At 54.8% G+C, this 17,195-nt stretch overlaps 1 protein-coding gene across 9 annotated transcripts in view; it reads left to right on the forward strand.

Annotated features, from left to right (window-relative positions):
- The window catches only part of CDH23 (cadherin related 23), a 420,227-nt gene that overhangs the window by 117,493 nt on the left and 285,539 nt on the right, over positions 1 to 17,195 (forward strand). For all 9 annotated transcript variants that reach the window (XM_040485294.1, XM_040485295.1, XM_040485296.1 and 6 more), the window contains exons 4-6: positions 10,157 to 10,299; positions 10,840 to 10,887; positions 11,002 to 11,094. In XM_040485294.1, coding sequence (XP_040341228.1) covers positions 10,157 to 10,299; positions 10,840 to 10,887; positions 11,002 to 11,094 — 284 coding nt within the window. The remainder of the gene's footprint in view (positions 1 to 10,156; positions 10,300 to 10,839; positions 10,888 to 11,001; positions 11,095 to 17,195) is intronic.

Below are 17,195 nucleotides of genomic sequence, written 5' to 3' on the forward strand. Positions count from 1 at the left end.
TGCCAAGTGCTCATCCTGGGGGTCACAGCCCATGCGTGAACCAGGGCAAAGGGTAGGAATGGGGTTCTTCGTACATATGGACTGTGACCAAACCCCACACCCCTGGCTCACGCTTCCCCCGTGTGCCTGTGAGAGGCCAGGAAAAAAGCATGCAATGTCTGTAGCTGTGTCCACTGGAATGTCGACTCCAGGAAGGCAGGGACTTCTGTCCGTTTCGTTCACTATTGTATCACCAGCGCCCAGGACGGAGCAGGTGCTAGGCAGCGTTTGCGGAGTGAATGAATGAAGGACTGTAGATGGCGTCACCGGGGATTAGATGGGTGGCTGAACAATCCCGCTTCTGTCATATGCTAGCTGTGTGACTTTAGGCAAGTACCTGAACCTCTCTGTGACTCGTAAGGTTACAGGGGCGTAGAGCACATTGATGGCTGCCACTGGGCCTGGCAGCCCTTGGCAATGGTGATTTTATTTGTTCTCTTGTGCCAGAAGAGGAAGAGCTCTGAGTTTCTGAGACTCGGGGCCACGTCCCTCAAATATTTTTATGTCTGATCTTTCCTCTTGGGATTTATTGCTTTAAAACAACAACGACAGGTCGCTCCTCCTCTTCCCTGCCGCTAAAACTTCTGGTTTATATCATCCCGCCCTGCTTAATGTCTCCTTCTCTGCTGAATTAGCTTGTCCCCTTGGCCCTCGGACTCCTGCGTGCCCAGGTGAGCCAGCCATCCCTTCTCTGACTCTCACGAGGGACTCGCCATCTTGCTAGCTGGTGACAAGCGGGCTGTGGCAGGGTGATGGAAGAGGGGGGGCCCACAGTCTCTGCCTCAAGGGTACTCCTCTTCGTCCCAGCCCAGTCACCCAGGGGTCCAGGGCGGCCTAAACTATGGAGGGGCCTGATACACGGAGGGGGTCTGGGGGGGTCGGTCTCTGGCGGGTGAGCAGAGGGCAATGCTTAGCTTCTCAGATTAGGGCTTGGATAAAAGGCTTTGCGATAGAAACCGTGAGGGTGGTGGAGGTGAGTCAGACCGACTAGAGTTCAAATCCTCGTGCTGCCACCTCTTAGCTGTGGGACCTTGGGTCGGTCCCTTTACCCCTCCGCACCTCGCTTCTCTCGTCTGCATAGTAGGGACGCTAGTCCCTCTCTGTGGGGTCACGGTGAGAAATAGATGGCAGTGGGAATGAATGAAAACCACTGGGCATGGCGCCTGGCAACCAGTAGATGCTCCGTGAGTGCTGGTTTCCTTTCCGCCTGACCGTTCGTGCCATCTGCTCTGAGGGGACCGAGCTGCAGGAGAGGGAGAACGTGGCCACGGGTGTTGCAGACAGACGGCTCCCTTTATCCAGAGCAAGGGTTTTCTGATGCGAGTGAGGAGGCGGGTCAGCAGAGGCAGGCCGGGGGGCCACCTGCCTCTCAGGAGAGGGGGGGTCTGCGTCAAGGCTCTCTCTGGCTTCCCCTGGGGGGGATAGAGCAGGGCCTAGGACCCGCCAACAAACACCCAAAACAAAAATCAGCTCCTCGGAGGTCAAACCAAGTTCAGGCCCCTGGGGTGGGGAGGGAGGTATGAGGAGGAAGGAGCCTGACTAAAGGCAGGAGAATGGGGAGGGTGAACCTAAGACAAATGAGATTATCCGCAGGAATCAAGACTCTTAACAGGCCTGTCTGATCCCAGAGGAGAGACAAATGAGATTGTAGGCTCCAAGGCCAGCCCAGGCTCTGGGGGGCTCGTCCTGGGGGAGCGGCAGAGGGCAGGAGCCCCTGGCTGTGACAGAGACCAACACCAGTGCCGCTGGGCCCCCCGGACCAGGAGGAGAAGGGTGGGCTTGGGGCTTGTGCGGCAGATCCCGTGGCGATGGCGAAGGGAGGGTGGTTATTCTCAGAAAGACCTGGTCGTAACCCATGGCCTGTAATCTGGGGTCAGGGCCCGTCATCTGTTGCTCCTCGACTCAGCCACTCGCCAGGGCACAGCCCTGTCCCTGCCAGGACCCCTGCTTCTCCCGCTGCACAATGGGGCGCTTTGTTTTTTTGGTTCTCACTTCGGCCGTGACTAGCCCTGGTTTCTGAGCTCGTCCTAAGGCTCCACGTCTGATTCTGTCCCTTCTCACTGCCCTGAGCCTGGTAGGAGCCGACTGCAAGGTCTGTGGCCCCTGGATGGGAAGGGCCAGTAGGTCAGGGCTGATGAGAAGTCCTTTTAGGTTTGCTTTCACACGCCTTTGCAGATTGGCCAGGAGTGGCTGCATACGACCAAGTGTTGCAAGGGGTTCTGGAGTTGACTATGGCAACAGAAAAGGGAGTCACGATCGATGAGCAGCGTCTGCTTGGGCAAGGGAAGGAACTGGCTAGCTCCTTGGCCTCAGAAGAGGAGCCACAGTTAACCCTGGAGGGGTGGGGAGGTTTGCCAAACACGTCCCAGGACATCAGCCTCCGTCTTCAAGGGGCGATGGCCGTGCTGTGCTGCATGGAGGTACAAACGGCGGCCCAGGGAGCGCCGAGGGGAGAGAACCGTGTGACCGGAGTGGCATTTGAGGCACACATCTACAGATGACTGGGACTGCGGGGCCGTGGCAAGGAGGAGCGGCCTTCCAGGCTGAAGGAATAGCCGCACAGCATAGGAGCGTGGAGACCACAGCGTGCCTGAGGGAGGGCAGCTGCCTGGCGGGCCGAGCCCCAGGGACGCAGCGGGAATGAGACTGGCCAGGGGGCTGAGCACAGGTTGGGAGGGCGTCGGCCGCCTCGGGAAGGAGTGTGTTGAATTCTGCGGGCGCCACGGGAGGGCTCAGAGTGGGGGGCGGCACAGGCGGGGGTTTGTTGCAGGAGGAGGCTGACGCCGGGAGGAGCGCAGTGTTCTCTGCCCTCCATCCATCCTGTGGCACCCTGTCCGTGTTCGGAGAGCCGACAGCTGTCACCTTCCCCCGTCTAGAATAAGCACCAAGCCCTGCTGCTACCGCGGCCCTGCCTGAGTTTCTGGCCCGCCCCTCGTCTGGCAGGCGAAACTCACAGCTCTCCGGGAGTGCCTGACACGCCACCCCCAGCCTGTGCCCCTCGGTGCAAATAACAATGATAGTAATAGCAGTCATCTCGGCGAGCGGCGTGGGCCCAGCACGGCTGCAGGGAGAGCTGTTATTGTCCAGCCCTTGCCAGGAAGACAGATGTGGCCTCCTGCTGAGGGGCTGAGGCCACTGTGGAGATGTGTCGCCAGCCTGTGCCTCCCAGGCGCATTTGTAGCCTACTGAGTGGATCGCCACCCCAGCCAGGGCCCCTGGATGGGGTCCCTGGCCTCAAGGATGTGGTACACAGCCCCCAGGATAGGGTCCATGGCCCAGGATGGGGAGGATGGTCCCAAGATAGGGTACATTACCCCTGGATGGAGTACGGCGTCACAGGATAGAGTACATGGCCCCAGATTGGGGTACACTGCCATAAAGGATGGGGTACAGATCTACTTCTTGAGACACTGGGCCCCCAGCCAGTGTCCCACTATGATTCTGCCTGCGCCCAAGCGCTACTGGTTTGGGCATTGTTAGGTTTTGATGAGCCATGCTTTTTCCTGTCCATTGGTATACATAATTAGGAATTAGCTGGCTATATTCTCTCCCTTCCTTGTGGCTCACAGATCTACACAACTTTGGGGACTGTTGTTGCATAGGACTTCCGGCAGTTGGCAGGACTCGTTTGTTCACCCAGCGGCCCTTGATTGAGCGCCCCTAAGATGCCAGCCCCTGGAGGTACAACAGGGAACGTGACAGGCCAGGCCGCACCCCATGGAGCCGACATGGGTAGGCTTGTGTGGCAGGCAGGGGGCTGGGGCACGCAGTCTACAGGTCAGGTGAGCAAACAAAATCAGCTCCGAGCAGGGAGAGCCGTGAAGACCATGACACGGGGTGCAGGGACACAGAGTGACGGGGCCTCTCTTTAGATAGACTCTCTCTGTATGATCGAGTATTGGAGAAGGCCTCTCTGAGAAGGTAGCCCTTGGACTGAGAGGTGTATAGTGAGGAAGCTGCCAGGGTAGGGACACTCCCAGCCGAAGGCACAACCGGGGCAAAGGCCCTGGGGCAGCCACAAACTGTTCAGGAACAGAAGGAAGGGCCAGGGAGGGGCAAGTCCAGGGGCCTGTGTGTGATGCGGGTGGGAGGTGTCTCAGGCCAGATCGCTAGGGCCTTGCACATAATCCGATTTAAGTTTTGGTTTTAAGTTCTTTAATGGTGGTAAAATCCACATAACGGAAAACTTGCCATCTTAGCCATCTTTGAACGTTCAGTTCAGTAGCGTTCAGTGCGTTCGCGTGGTTACGTAACAAGTCTCCAGAACTCTTTCCATCTTGCAAAACTGAAACTTTGCACCCGCTGAACAACAACCCCCCATTCCTCCCTCCCCCCCAGCCGCCGGCAGCCAACCTTCTACTTCCAGAGCGTGTGAATTTGACTACACTCGGTCCCTCGTGTAAGTGGAACCATCCAGTGTTTGTCTTTTGTGTGGCTGGTTTACTTCACTGAGCACAGCGTCCCTTCCTTTTTAAGGCTGAATAACGTTCCGTTACGTGTATGCGCCGCATTTTCTTTATCCATCCTTCCATCGATGGACACTTGGCTGCTTCCACCTTTTGGCTGCTGTGAATGATGCTGCTGTGAGCATGGGTGTCCAGGAATCTCAGGTCTTCAAAGTCCTGCTTTCTACCCATGAGGTTAAGCTTGCCCCCGACTCCGGGTTGGGCTGGCACAGAGTGGAGAGGGGCTAGCCTTGCTGAGCTGCCTTTCCCCGTGAGGCTGGGGAGGGGGGGTGGGGGCGGGTGCCAAGAACAGAGAGTCCTCCCGCAGCACTGATTGAGCCAAGAGCCCGAAGACTGAGCCTTTAAATCATCCTGGGGCCCGAGAAGCTTTTCTCTGCATCTAAAATGTGGGCCATAAACCAGGCTGACTTACAGGCAGTACTCGCCGGTCTGCTTGTTTATGGCCGGCATCCTTTCTGATCGGTTGATGCCTATACTGTGCCCATTGTTAAATATTTGAATATCACCCTGCTATAAACCAGTCCCCCGACTTCCTAACCTGGCTGTGCGGCGGGGTCTCTTGTAGGGAGAGCGGGGCTGCTATTTAAACGTTCACACTCTGGGCTCTCCTCGGGCCAGCGGAGTGAGCGGGACCTGGTCGTCTGTCTTGTTACAGGCTTCTGGATGATGCTGTTGCTGCAACTTTAGGGGGTATCTTATGTGGGTTCCCCCCAAAGCAGTCCTTGTGATGAGGGTTGAAGTGCAAACCATTTGTTGGGAAGGGATTCTGGGAAGTGGAGGTGGGGAGCGAGGAGGTGAGACAGGGAGAAGAAGCTTGACCAGCTAGACACCCTGCCCCCTGCCCCCCGCTCTGAGGGCCACTGGAGCTTGAGTCCCGATGGGGAACTCAGAGAGCCAGCGTATAATGCGGCCTCTGCACCAGCCCCCGAGGGGTGAGGGAGCTGGAACCGTTATCTGCCAACTCTTCATCCGAGGCTTTGCCTCAGTCATTCTTTGAGCACTGCGGCCAGAAGGCCAGAACCCTCAGGCACAGGGTCCCCAGGCTGGCATTTGGAGGTCGGGCTGGCACGTGTGACATTGGGATGTGCTGAGGCCCAGTGGGCAGGGTACCGGTAGCATCGGGTAGGGAGCGCTGCCCGGTTCCCATCTCTCCACCGTACAGGAGGCGCCCAGCCCCGGTGAATCACCGAGTGTCCTTCCTCCCACTGGAAGGAGCTCCAGGCCTCATCCCTTGCTGGTGGGATGCACCATATCATTGGTGCAGTTGCTGTGGAAGATAATTGGTGGGTCCTTAATAAGTTAAATGTAGAATTACCACAGGACCCAGCAATTCTGCTCCTAGGTATGTATTCAAAAAGCGCTGAGAACAAGTGTTCCAACAAAAACTTGTCCACAACTGCTCATACCAGCGCCATTCACAATAGCCAAAAGGTGGAAACAACCCAAACGTCCGTCCGCGGATGAACGGATAGGCAAAATGTGGTATCTCCATACGATGGAGTGTTACTCAGCAATGGAAAGGGATTAATGTACTCATACGTGTCACAACAGGGTGAACCTTGAAAACTTTATTCTGAGTGAAAGAAGCAAGACCCAAAGACTACATCTCAAATAATTCCATGCATATGGAATATCCAGAACAGGCAAATTCAGAGGGACAGACAGTGGGTTAGTGGTTGCCAGGGCAGGGGGAGGGAGGAAATGGGGAGTGACTGCTTTGTGGGTTTGGGTTTCCTTGGGGATGAGGAAAATATTCTAGAAGCAAATGGTGGTGGTGGTTGGGCCACACTGTGAATGTACCAGTATCACTGAATGGTATGCGTTAAAATGGTTAACGATGTATTTTATCCCAGTTGTACAACAAAACAAAGCCAAACTCCAGGTATTCCAAAGCCTGAGTCGCAGGGTGTATTGCCAGGAAACAAACTTAGAATGTGGGATGTGTACCCCATGGTCCCATAGCCGGGATGGCTCTCCTGAGTGGCCGCTTCTAGGGCCATTGGGCTGGGGCTGGGCCCCATAGATTGGCCTCTTTCCCGGGTGAATGGTGCAGAGGTTGCTAGAAGCCTCCCTGTTGGAGAAATGAACCCCGTGCCCAGGAGAAGCCAAAGCGAGGCCCAGCTTCTACAGAGTAGCAGAACAGCCCCGGGCGGGGGAGCACGTGCCCAGCTGGAAAATTGCGGGGCGTCTTGTCTTAAATATAATATTAAATCGGCACCTTTAATTAGTACACTTAGAAAAGGTCACTAGCAATTACCTGGGACACAAAGAAGGCGTAAGCAGGCAAGAGCCTGCGAGGAAGCCGAAAAGGACCATTTTGAGCAGCACATAATTGAGGGGAAAATGGATAAAAGTCCGGGAAATTATAGGGTGGGTGACAGCAGTTGATGGCCCCATCCATGTCCTGCCCAGTGCCCCCCTTCTTGGAAGGGCCTGAGCACCAGGCCCGAGAGAGCCATTTGGGATATCAGACCGAGTCATCTGACCTTGGCTAGAGGGCCAGTGTGGTCTTTTCCAGAATCCCCTCGGCTACCAGAGAGCTTGGTCCCATATTCCCCACCTGGGCTGGCCCCTGAAGGTGGTTGGCAAGTGAAGTGTTCACTCCAGGGGGCTGCCATGGGCTCGTAGTGGACGGGCAGGACCTGTCCTCCTAGGGAATCTCCCCAAGAAATTGGGAAGTAGGTCAGTGTTCCTCAAACTTTGCCATTAAAGGACACTTGAGGGTAATGGAAAGGATACGGGTATGCCTGGAAGTCAGGGGGAGGCTGGAAATTCTTTTATTGCTTTAGGTTATGTCTTTAAAAATAAATTGTTAGACGGGGGCTCCTGGATGGCTCAGTTGGTTTGAGCATACAACTTCGGCTCCGGTCTTAATCTCACGGTTTGTGAGTTCGAGCCCCACATTGGGCTCTCTGCTGTCGGCACGGCGCCCGCTTCAGATCCTCTGTCCCCCTCTCTCTGCTTCTCTCCTTCTCATGCTCTCTCTCTCAAAAATAAATAAACATTAAAAAAAAAAATTCTCTTCAAAAAAAAAAAATAAATTGTTAGATTGTGTTCCAAAACGTTCCCATTTATTTTAGTATGAAACAATCGCGGGGCGCCTGGGTGGCTCAGTCGGTTGATCATCTGACTTCGGCTCAGGTCATGATCTCACGGTGTGTGAGTTCAAAACCAGCGTCGGGCTCTGTGCTGACAGCTCGGAGCCTGGAACGTGCTTCGGATTCTGTGTCTCCTTCTTTCTCTGCCTCTCCCCCACTTGTGCTCTTTCTCTGTCTCTCAAAAATAAATAAATGCAAAAAAAAAAAAAATTAAAAAAAATAAAACAATTGCTTGCCATTGAACAATATAGATGCCTTGTGAGGTGTTTGGTCTATCTATGACTTCTTCCTCCTTCCTCATCCAGAAAGAGCACTGTACTGGGAGTCTGGAAACTTGGGTTCTAGTTGACTGACTCTTTTTCCCACCGTTGTACTTTGAGCAACTAGCTAAATGCCTTCAGCTTCTCCATATTTAAAATGGGAAGGTTGGACCTGGACTCTCCAAAATGTCTCTGAGGCCATTCCAACTCTGTTCTATGATTTTCCTCCTCTTCCTCCTCCTCCTCCTACCTCTCACCTTCTCCCATTATCTTGGATGCTGCCATATCCTGCTGTGTTGTGTGACCTTGGAGAGGACACTTTGCCTCACTGATCCTCAACTTCCTAGTCTGTAAAATGGGTAGAATAATGGCTACTAAACAGAGTTGCTGGGGGTGGTGGTGGTGGATTTCATGAGAGAACCCATGTGGATGAGCCTAGCACTGTGTCTGCTATATCCTAAGAGCCCAGTGATTGCCCAGTGTCTTCCTTTTCCAAGCGTTCGGCTTCTGGTTAGGGTCTGATAGGGTCATGTTCATAGAAATCCTGCATCTGGAGTTCACATATCAAGCGTTGAGATGTGTAGGGTCATGGGAAGAAACATGGGCTCTGGACCCCGAATGCCTAGGATCTGAATTCCAGCTCTGCCATTTACTGTGTGCCGTGGTTAATTACTTAAACACTCTTTGTTACCTTATGTGTTAAATGGGGAGAATAGCAATAAGGATCGAATCAGAAAGTCCACGGAAACCCGTTAGCCCACTGTCTAGAATGTGGTTAGCGCACAGAAACCTTAGTTGTCATTGTCATGTTAGAACTGTCCTTTAGAAAAGCTCATTAGCGTTCTTCTCTAGATGACAGTCCCAGAGTTTGCAATCCTTTCTTGCTTAGCTTGATGATCAGAGCTATTCAGTAAACATAAGAATCTGTATTTGGGGAAGAAAGCATATCTGTTCCGTCTTATAGGGGAAACTGAGGCTTTAAAAGCAGTGATTGGCCCAAGGCCATGATTCTAATCTAGCCACCCCTTTGAGAATCGGGCTATAGATCCTCTCTGCAGAAAGCAATACTGTATTCTCAACATTTTGCACAGTTCCTGGAGGCTTGAGGACCACCTGAAACTAAGGTGGCCAGCCAGTCCAGTTGTCTGGGACCTCCTGGTTTTAGTATGTGTTCCACCTCCATCCCAGACAAACCAGGGGGGCTGCGCACCCTGACTGAAGGCTACCTAGAGAGGGCTGTGATCGCCGGGAGAAGATGCCCTACGCTATCGCTGTAGGCCAGGCATCCTGGGGGCTTCTGGCCAGGGCTGTGATTCCTGGAGAAGATGGACAGCCTCAGTCCTCTTCCTGGGGACAGAAACCTCACCTAAAGCCAGTCCTAGCCTGGAGTTCTTCGAGGCTGGGTCACATCTTCCTAACCTCTGTGTACTCCAGCACTTAGCACAAGGCCTGCACCTGGTCACTGTTGGGTGAATGCCAAGTTTTGTAACATATTCTGAATTAGAAAGGGTGCTTCCATTTGCAAAAGGCAGAAATCCAGCTCATCTGACTCAAACAAAAAAACAAAAAAGAAGAGGGGGAGGCAGATTTATTAGCCCATGTAGCCGAGAAGTCCAGAGGTTACAGCTTATATCAGGCACAGCTGTCTGCACACCCTCAAACTTTCAGGAGCCATTTTTCTGTGCAGCATTTGGCTCTGTTTTTCTCCTTGTTGGCCTCATTCTCAGACAGTCTCTTCCTGGGCAAGCCAAAGATGGCTGCCGGCGGGGCCAATTTAGCAACCCCAGCGGAAGGAAGGCTCCTCCTTCCCAGTGGTTCCAGCACAAATCCCAGGGCTGGCTTTGATTGGCTAGCTGGGGTCACATGCTCCTCCCTGAACCAATCAGTGTGACTAGGGAGATGGAATGCTTTGATTGGCTAAGGCTGAGATATGTGCCCATCCTGGAACAAAAGAACTGAAGGGCTGGCCCCCCATCTGAGCCAGTCGGAGAAGGGGGTCTCCAAATTAAAATCAGAAAAGGGGGGACAGGCACAGGTCACAGTTGTTCATTACACACCTAAAACGTGGTGAATGACACTTCCCGGCTACAAACACATACACAGTGTTGAGTGGCCACGATGGAGGCAGGCAGCCTGAGTCAGAGCCCAGAGATGCACCGGGCTCTTACAGTAATCACCTGCTGGCGGTCTTCTGGGTGGCTTCTCCCGCTGGGATTCAGCCACCTGAGCGAGGTACTGAGCAATGGACCAACCTCCCATTTTTGCCCTCTGATCTCTCCCATGGCTCTTCCAGGTTCCTCTGTGACCCAGTTGCTGGCCCGAGATATGGACAACGACCCCCTGGTGTTTGGCGTGTCTGGGGAGGAGGCCTCCCGCTTCTTTGCCGTGGAGCCTGACACAGGGGTGGTGTGGCTGCGGCAGCCGCTGGACAGAGAGGTATGACCTGGCCATAAGCCTACCCTAGTCCTTTCCTGGGGGCGGAGGCAGACACTGAGGGAGAGTGGCTCCTCATCTTTAAGGGGCTTTCCTCTGAGGCCCCATTCTCACCTTCAAGTAGCACTTTCCTGCCTAAATGGTGTCCTTCTTCCAGGGCCAGGGAATGGGGTTAGTTAGGGGTGTCCCCAAACAAGGGGCAACACTGGATGGGTAGGAAGGACAATGAGCCATAGAACGGTCGCTTCATAGTATGCACAAGTCTACCCCCCACGAGCCAATGTTCCCCTAAAGGATATTTTCCAGAGATGCGGGAACGGGTGACAAGCAGCCCTTAGCAAATTAAGGTATGAGTTTGAAAACCCCAACCCTTGTTTTCTCCTTACATTTGATGAAGTGGCCACAGAGATGTCTAGTGACTTGCTCAAGAGCACACGGCGATTTAGAAGCGTAGCCCGGGCTAGAGCCCAGGGCCCAGGACTCAGGAGCCCAGCGCGCCTCTCTCTAACTCTGCCTTTTCCCCCTCCCTGTCTTCTCTTTCAGACCAAGTCTGAGTTCACAGTGGAGTTCTCTGTCAGCGACCACCAGGGGGTGAGTGTCTCCTGCAGCCCCTGCTGCCCTGGGAGGCAGGGTCCCCGGCTGTTGGGTGGAAAGAGGCTGAGGCCTATGCAGAGAGACAGTAAATCCCCACCCTTTTCTTGCCAGGTGATCACGCGGAAGGTGAACATCCAGGTCGGGGACGTGAATGACAACGCGCCCACGTTTCACAATCAGCCCTACAGCGTCCGCATCCCTGAGGTAGGAGCCCCCAGCGTCACGCTTGAGGGACACGGGGTGGGGTGCATGCGGTCGGCCCAGGGCCACCTGGGAATAGGCTGGAGACCGCGCCTCAGCTGGGGCACCGGCTCTGGGCAGGTTGCTGACTATGCCAGCACCTCTGAGGGTAGGGACCCGCCTGCTGGCCAAGGAGAAGGGGTGATGGTAGCCTTAGGTCTGATGGAAGGCCTGCCTTGGACGAGACCCACCGCTCCAGCTGGACGCGGGACAGGACGAGAGATGGGAGGGGCAGTGTGACCTCTTTCCTTCCATTCATAGCCAGTGCGGGCCTTGGGCGCTTGGGTTGGCAGGCCTGACCCCAGGCTTTCTTGCTGTGGCCAGAACGGGTCCCCCCACCCCCAGGACACAGGAAGCAGGTGGCTCCAGGAAGGGACTCTCTTTCCCTAGCCTTATGCTTGAGCCCCGTTGTCTCCCTGGGCCTCTGCTCCTTTGGGTCGTCTGTGTACTCTGTGTTTGCGTGAGCGCATACATGTAAAACCAAGCCATTGCTGGTAATTGAGAAGTACAAATTATTGCATTACAACCGGTTCATTAATGAGCTGGCTGCTGGCTCCCGATGGTACTAGGGTTCTCGTCGCTTACTGTCCCTCTCCCCGTGACTGATGGCAGTCTTCTGGGCTGGCAGTTAGCAATTCAAAGACCTTGGAGGTGGTGGGGTAAAGAGCTTCTACCGGGCGTCCCTCAGGCCTGCCCTCGGGGCTCCGGGTGGGGCGGCAGCAGTAAAGGGTTGGCATGGGAACGTTGAGAGATGGAATCCACTGGAGACAGGCAGGTCGGCACCACGGCATTAGCGTTCCAGCCCCTTTGTATTCTATGTCACGGATCAGGAACCTAGAAGCGTCTTCAGAAAGTATCTGTTCAGTGTGTGGATGAGAAAACTGAGGCTCATGGTGGCACAGTGACTTACCCAAGGTCGCACAGCTTTGCCTTTGAGCCTCCTGATTCTCTGAGGGCAGCCTCAGATACGCTTAGAGATGAAGAGACCTCGTCTCGTGCCCCCCACGTTCCTGTTCCTGGCCCTCCTTGCTCAGCTGTGAGCCAGTTGTCCTATGCTTGTGCCAGATGGCGGGAAGTGAGGACAAATGTGTGGGTGAGAACACAGCAGAGGCTCCCACGCCCTTCCCCTGATGGGGCAGGACAGGAGGAGGCGAGCCCGCGGTCCCAAGCATGGGGACACAGTGCCCTGAGCTGTGGCCAACGTGTCCGGGACTGCAGCTTGGCTCCGGGCCCCCTCTCGTTTGGAAGTCTCCCTAATTTAATTAAGGGGCTCTACGTGCCAGCCTGCACTCTGGGCCCAGGCTCAGAAACCAAGGGCACGGCTCGGAGTTAATGAGCCTCGGACCCATTGCTCAGCTGCCATCCTGGCAGGCATGGCTGCCCTCTGCCTTCCCTCACAGGGGGCAGCGGGCAGCAGCAACGGCAAGGGGACGACAGGTCACGTCCCTCCTCCCCAGCCTTTGGGCTGAGGCCAGCCTTTCCCTCACTTGCCGGGAGAGATGTGACCTCCAACGCTGCCCTGCTGGAATCCCCTGGGATTCTCCAAAGGCCTCTGCCTCCAAGGAGAGAGCCTCTTCAGTCATTCATCTATTTAACAAATATTTATTGAGTGTCTGCCGTGGGCTTGGTGCTGTGCCAGACCCTCACTGCACAGAGACCTGGGAGGCCAGAAGAATGTGCAATGACAGGAGCCGGAACTGGAGGCAAGGGACCCCAGGCCCAGCCCCCCGCTCTGCTTCCAGATTGCCGAGTCTCTGCGGGCACGTCACTTAACCTCTCTGGGCATGTCACTTAAACTCGCTGGGCCGTAGTCCTCCTTATCTCATAAAAACAGAGGACAGACAGGATAAAGTGGCCTGCCCGATGCCCATCTGATGAAGAGAGGGTGGGTTGAGAGGGGCCAGCTACAAGGACACACAGTTCTTGGAGGAGGTCCTGTGGGGTTTACTTGCTCACGTGTAAACATCCCCAGGTCACCTGCTTGGCTCGATACTCGATGCCCTAGTTAGGGCTGCTCCGTGTGGCTGGTCGGGTGTGGTGTCAGCTGGATGGAGGCCTGGCCACTCCTGACCCGAGGTGGCTTGGCACTGACCAGCCCTGGCCCGGTGTGGTCACCCGAGCTAGCACTTAGCTGCCTGACTCGGGCCCCGGCTGGGGTACCAGCAAAGGGCCCGCTGGCTCCCGGCCCAGAACTGAGCGGGGCCCTCCCGCTGGTCTTGAGGTCACCCTGGCAACCTCAGGCCCCTGTCCTTGAGAAGTGTGATATGTGGCAGAGGCCCCACAGATGTGAACGGGATGAAAATGCAAGTCGGAGACAGAGGCGGGCACTGGAGACCCCGTGAGGTGTCAGTGCTGGCGGGGGGGGGGGGGGGGCCAGAGTGGTCAGAGAAATCTCAGCAGGCTTCCTGGAGGAGGTGGGTTTCCAGCTGAATTTGGCCAAGGCGAGCCACGGAGCCCCTCTGTTGTACCGTGGAAGACGTCGAGACACCTGGGGTTTTGTCCTGGCTGTGCCAGCGACCGGCTGGGTGACACTCTGGGCCTATTGCCGCCCCTGCTGGCTTCGATGCCAACAGCTGTTAAACTGGGAAGGTGGACCAGATCCCTTCTTGGGCCGATATCCCGTGGTCTGAGGATGAATCCCAGCGGGACAAGCTCCTACTTCTCCTTCCATACTTCATCATCCCTTAAGGGATGGCAGACGAGCTCCAGGGGCTGTTTCCATCTACTGAGCTCCTCTTGTGGTCACACCAGCTACCGGCACCCCATCCCTCACCTTGGCAACATTCACTGTCCCCACCCCTAGGAGCACTGATAATTTGGGGGCCTCTTGTGCCCAGAACACAAGGATGGGTGTCAGGAGCATATATAGGGAGGCAAATTCTAAGTTTACAGAAGAAAGAAGTTTCTAATATTGAAACCTACTGCCCAGTCACCCCCCACAACCCTACCAAAGATGTACTGAGCTCCCCAGCCCTGGAGTGATGCAAACAGAAACAGGAGAACTGTCTCAGTAGTAGTAGAACATTCGGTAGTACTGAGTGTTAGAGAAGGGATGAATCGGAAGGCCGCGCCAGAAGTTCCTGGGGGACTGGTTAGGATGCATAGTCCCGCACCCCTGCAATTCTGAACGTGTTGTTTGGAAAGAGGGGGCCCAGGCTCTGCATTTTTAACAAAGTCCCCCGGGCGACAGCAAGCGCTGGAGGATGACCTCGGTGGCCCTCCCCACCTGAGCTTGGAAGGTGCCAGGGCAGCCCATCCTCAGCTGCCTGGAGGCATGACCCACGGGGACCCACGTCCTCAGGCCTGGAATGGGAGCCAGTGGGAGGCCGGATCGAGGCCAGTTACTGCCGCTTTCTCTGGGAGCTCATTTGTCCCCGGCCCCCCCGCCCGGCCCCCCACCCCCCCTGAAGCCCCCCCCCCCCCGCCCTGGCCCCGCCCCTGCTCGGGAGAAGCCAGACAGGTGTGTTTGGATTTGTTTGTTCTTGGTTCCCCTCCTGCCCAGCCCTCTCCCCTCACTAAGCTGTTCTACATGTAATTATCCATTTTATCAGGGTGAAAGGCCCTGCAATTCACTTGTCGAAGCCCTAACGAGGCAGCGTGGATGCTTTCAAGTCCGTAAAGAAAAGGGAAATCCTGCTAGAATTGGCAACTTAATTCACCAAGCCAGCCTCGACAGACCTCATTAAGTCCCCGTGTATTCATTTCAGGCTAATGGCTGTCATGCTGACTGCTGTTTGATTTGCTGTAATAGACTTTTATGGCGTTCCAATTTGCTCAAACGTGTTTGCCTGTGTCTGTGCCCAGCGGCACTGCTCCGCTACCTCCATTAGGGGCGTGTGTCCGCCTCGCTGACCTTCAGCGCCTCCCCCGTCCACCGTGTCCTCCTGGGGCCACCCCCTCAGCCCTCCAGGTGTGCCCTGGGGAGGCGCCCCTGGGTCCGGGGTGTTCGGGCTGGACGATGGGTGTGAGGTTAGACGTCAGATGCTGCCAGGTGTCTCCTCGGGTCCAGGAGTCAAGGAGGGCCTCCGTGATCTCAGGGACGGCCGTGTCCTTGATGTTCTAACAAGTTCAGCCGCCTTCGCTGGCCATTCAAGGCTGCTACCCACCTGGCCTCAACCTGCCTTTCTCAACTTACCTGCTGGCTTCCTCCGCACGGATCGGCCCAGGGGCCGATTCAGTGCCTGTGAGCGTGTGTCTGTGTCTCTCTTTTCTCTCGCTTCAATGCACACACATTGTACTTGTTCTAACTAGATCCGGAGTGTTTGCTTTCTGCTCTCAGCCTACCTCAATTCTGCCTTCCTTCAAAGCCCGGAGCTGATCCTGAGCCCTGATCTACTGAGCCCTGATCTACTGAGCCCTGATCTACTCAACTTTTTTTTTTATTCTTTTTTTTTCTCTTTGTATTTTTTTCTTTTTTTTTTTCCTTTTTTCTTTTAACGTTTATTTATTTTTGAGACAGAGAGAGACAGAGCATGAACAGGGGAAGAGCAGAGAGAGAGGGAGACACAGAATCCGAAACAGGCTCCAGGCTCTGAGCCGTCGGCCCAGAGCCCGACGCGGGGCTCGAACTCACGGACCGTGAGATCATGACCTGAGCCGAAGCCAGACGATTAACCGACCGAACCACCCAGGCGCCCCTCAACTTTTTTTTTTTTTTAAATGAATACAGCAAACATTTGCTGAAAAGCTATGGAGCAAGGCCCAGGGATTCTAAGCTGACTTGGACATGTAGAGGAGAGCAAACAGACTCTACCGCTGGCCAGCTGTGCAGCTTGGGGTGGTGACTTAACCTCTCTGGACCTCAATTTTCTTCTCTATGAGATAAGAAACAATACTGGTCAGGTGGGGTCATTGTGAGGTGTAACAATGCAGGTGGGTAAAGCCCTTAGCCCAGTTTGTGGTACATTCAGTAAAATGCTGGTGATTAAGACCAAGGTCTTGTGCTTAGAGAAGGTAATCTTACAGAGACAAAAACACGTAAGAGGATGTCTAATGAGGGGTGCCTGGGGGGCTCCGTCAGTTGGGCATCCGACTTCGGCTCAGGTCATGATCTCGCGGTTCGTGAGTTCGAGCCCCGCAGTGGGCTCTGTGCCGACAGCTGGGAGCATGGAACCCGCTTTGGATTCTGTGTCTCCTTCTCTCTTTCTCTGCCCCTTCCCTGCTCATGCTCTGTCTCTCTCTGTCTCTCAATAATAAATAAACGTTAAAAAAAAAAAAAAGAGGATGTCTAATGAGATATAAATGTACTAAATGCCGTGGTAGGTTAGGGTGTGCCAAAGCAGGATGGAAGCAGGAAGGAATGACCTGGTCTATACGCAGGGCTATTTATTTGGGACCTCACAGGATGTGTAGAAGTTTGGTAGTCTGAGAAGGCGATTATGGTGCCGCTGAATATCATATGCCTTCTGACCTTTCTTTAGCTTCTTTTCATATGTTGGAATTTCCAAAAGAGGGAGATGAACTCTACCCCCGACCAGAGATCCTGTTGAGGAGGGACAGTGGCTGTTTGGGTATGTGTGTCCCTTGCAGGTACCCAGTCTTACCTAATGGAAATGCAGCTGGCCTGGAAGTAGGCCCCCTGGGTCCCTGCCCAGGTCACTGTGACAGGCAGGTCCTGCATAGATCTTTGTCACCCGTGGCTTCAGATGACCAGCTGTGAGATGCGGAGGAGGTTGGAGGAGGGAAGGTTGGACGGAGATGAGACAACAGGGGCCCGAGAGACTGAGAGTACTTGCCTGAGCCCCCGGCTGGGGGTAGGGTCCAAGCCAGGTCCGAAACCTTCTGGCCCTGGGTTCCCCTAAGCCGCATCGTCTCTCCATGTCATTTAGCAAGGACAGATGAAAGTCACTCCTCGCTGTACCTCCTTACTAGAGACGGGAAAGCAGGGAGAAGGATATTCCTGGTGACCGTTTGTTGGTGAAACAAAATAACTCATTTCTATGATAATAATAGTAAGTTGACACCGTGGTTACTGTTGAGAGTTTCCTATGTGCCCACGGCCACGCTTTCCGTGGGGGAGCTCACTGAGTGCTTTCTCCCACCTCACAGGCTAGCCGCACGCACGT

Source organism: Herpailurus yagouaroundi, unplaced genomic scaffold (assembly GCF_014898765.1).
Source record: "Herpailurus yagouaroundi ecotype Mexico unplaced genomic scaffold, PumYag 163, whole genome shotgun sequence".
NCBI classification, from domain to species: domain Eukaryota; kingdom Metazoa; phylum Chordata; class Mammalia; order Carnivora; family Felidae; genus Herpailurus; species Herpailurus yagouaroundi.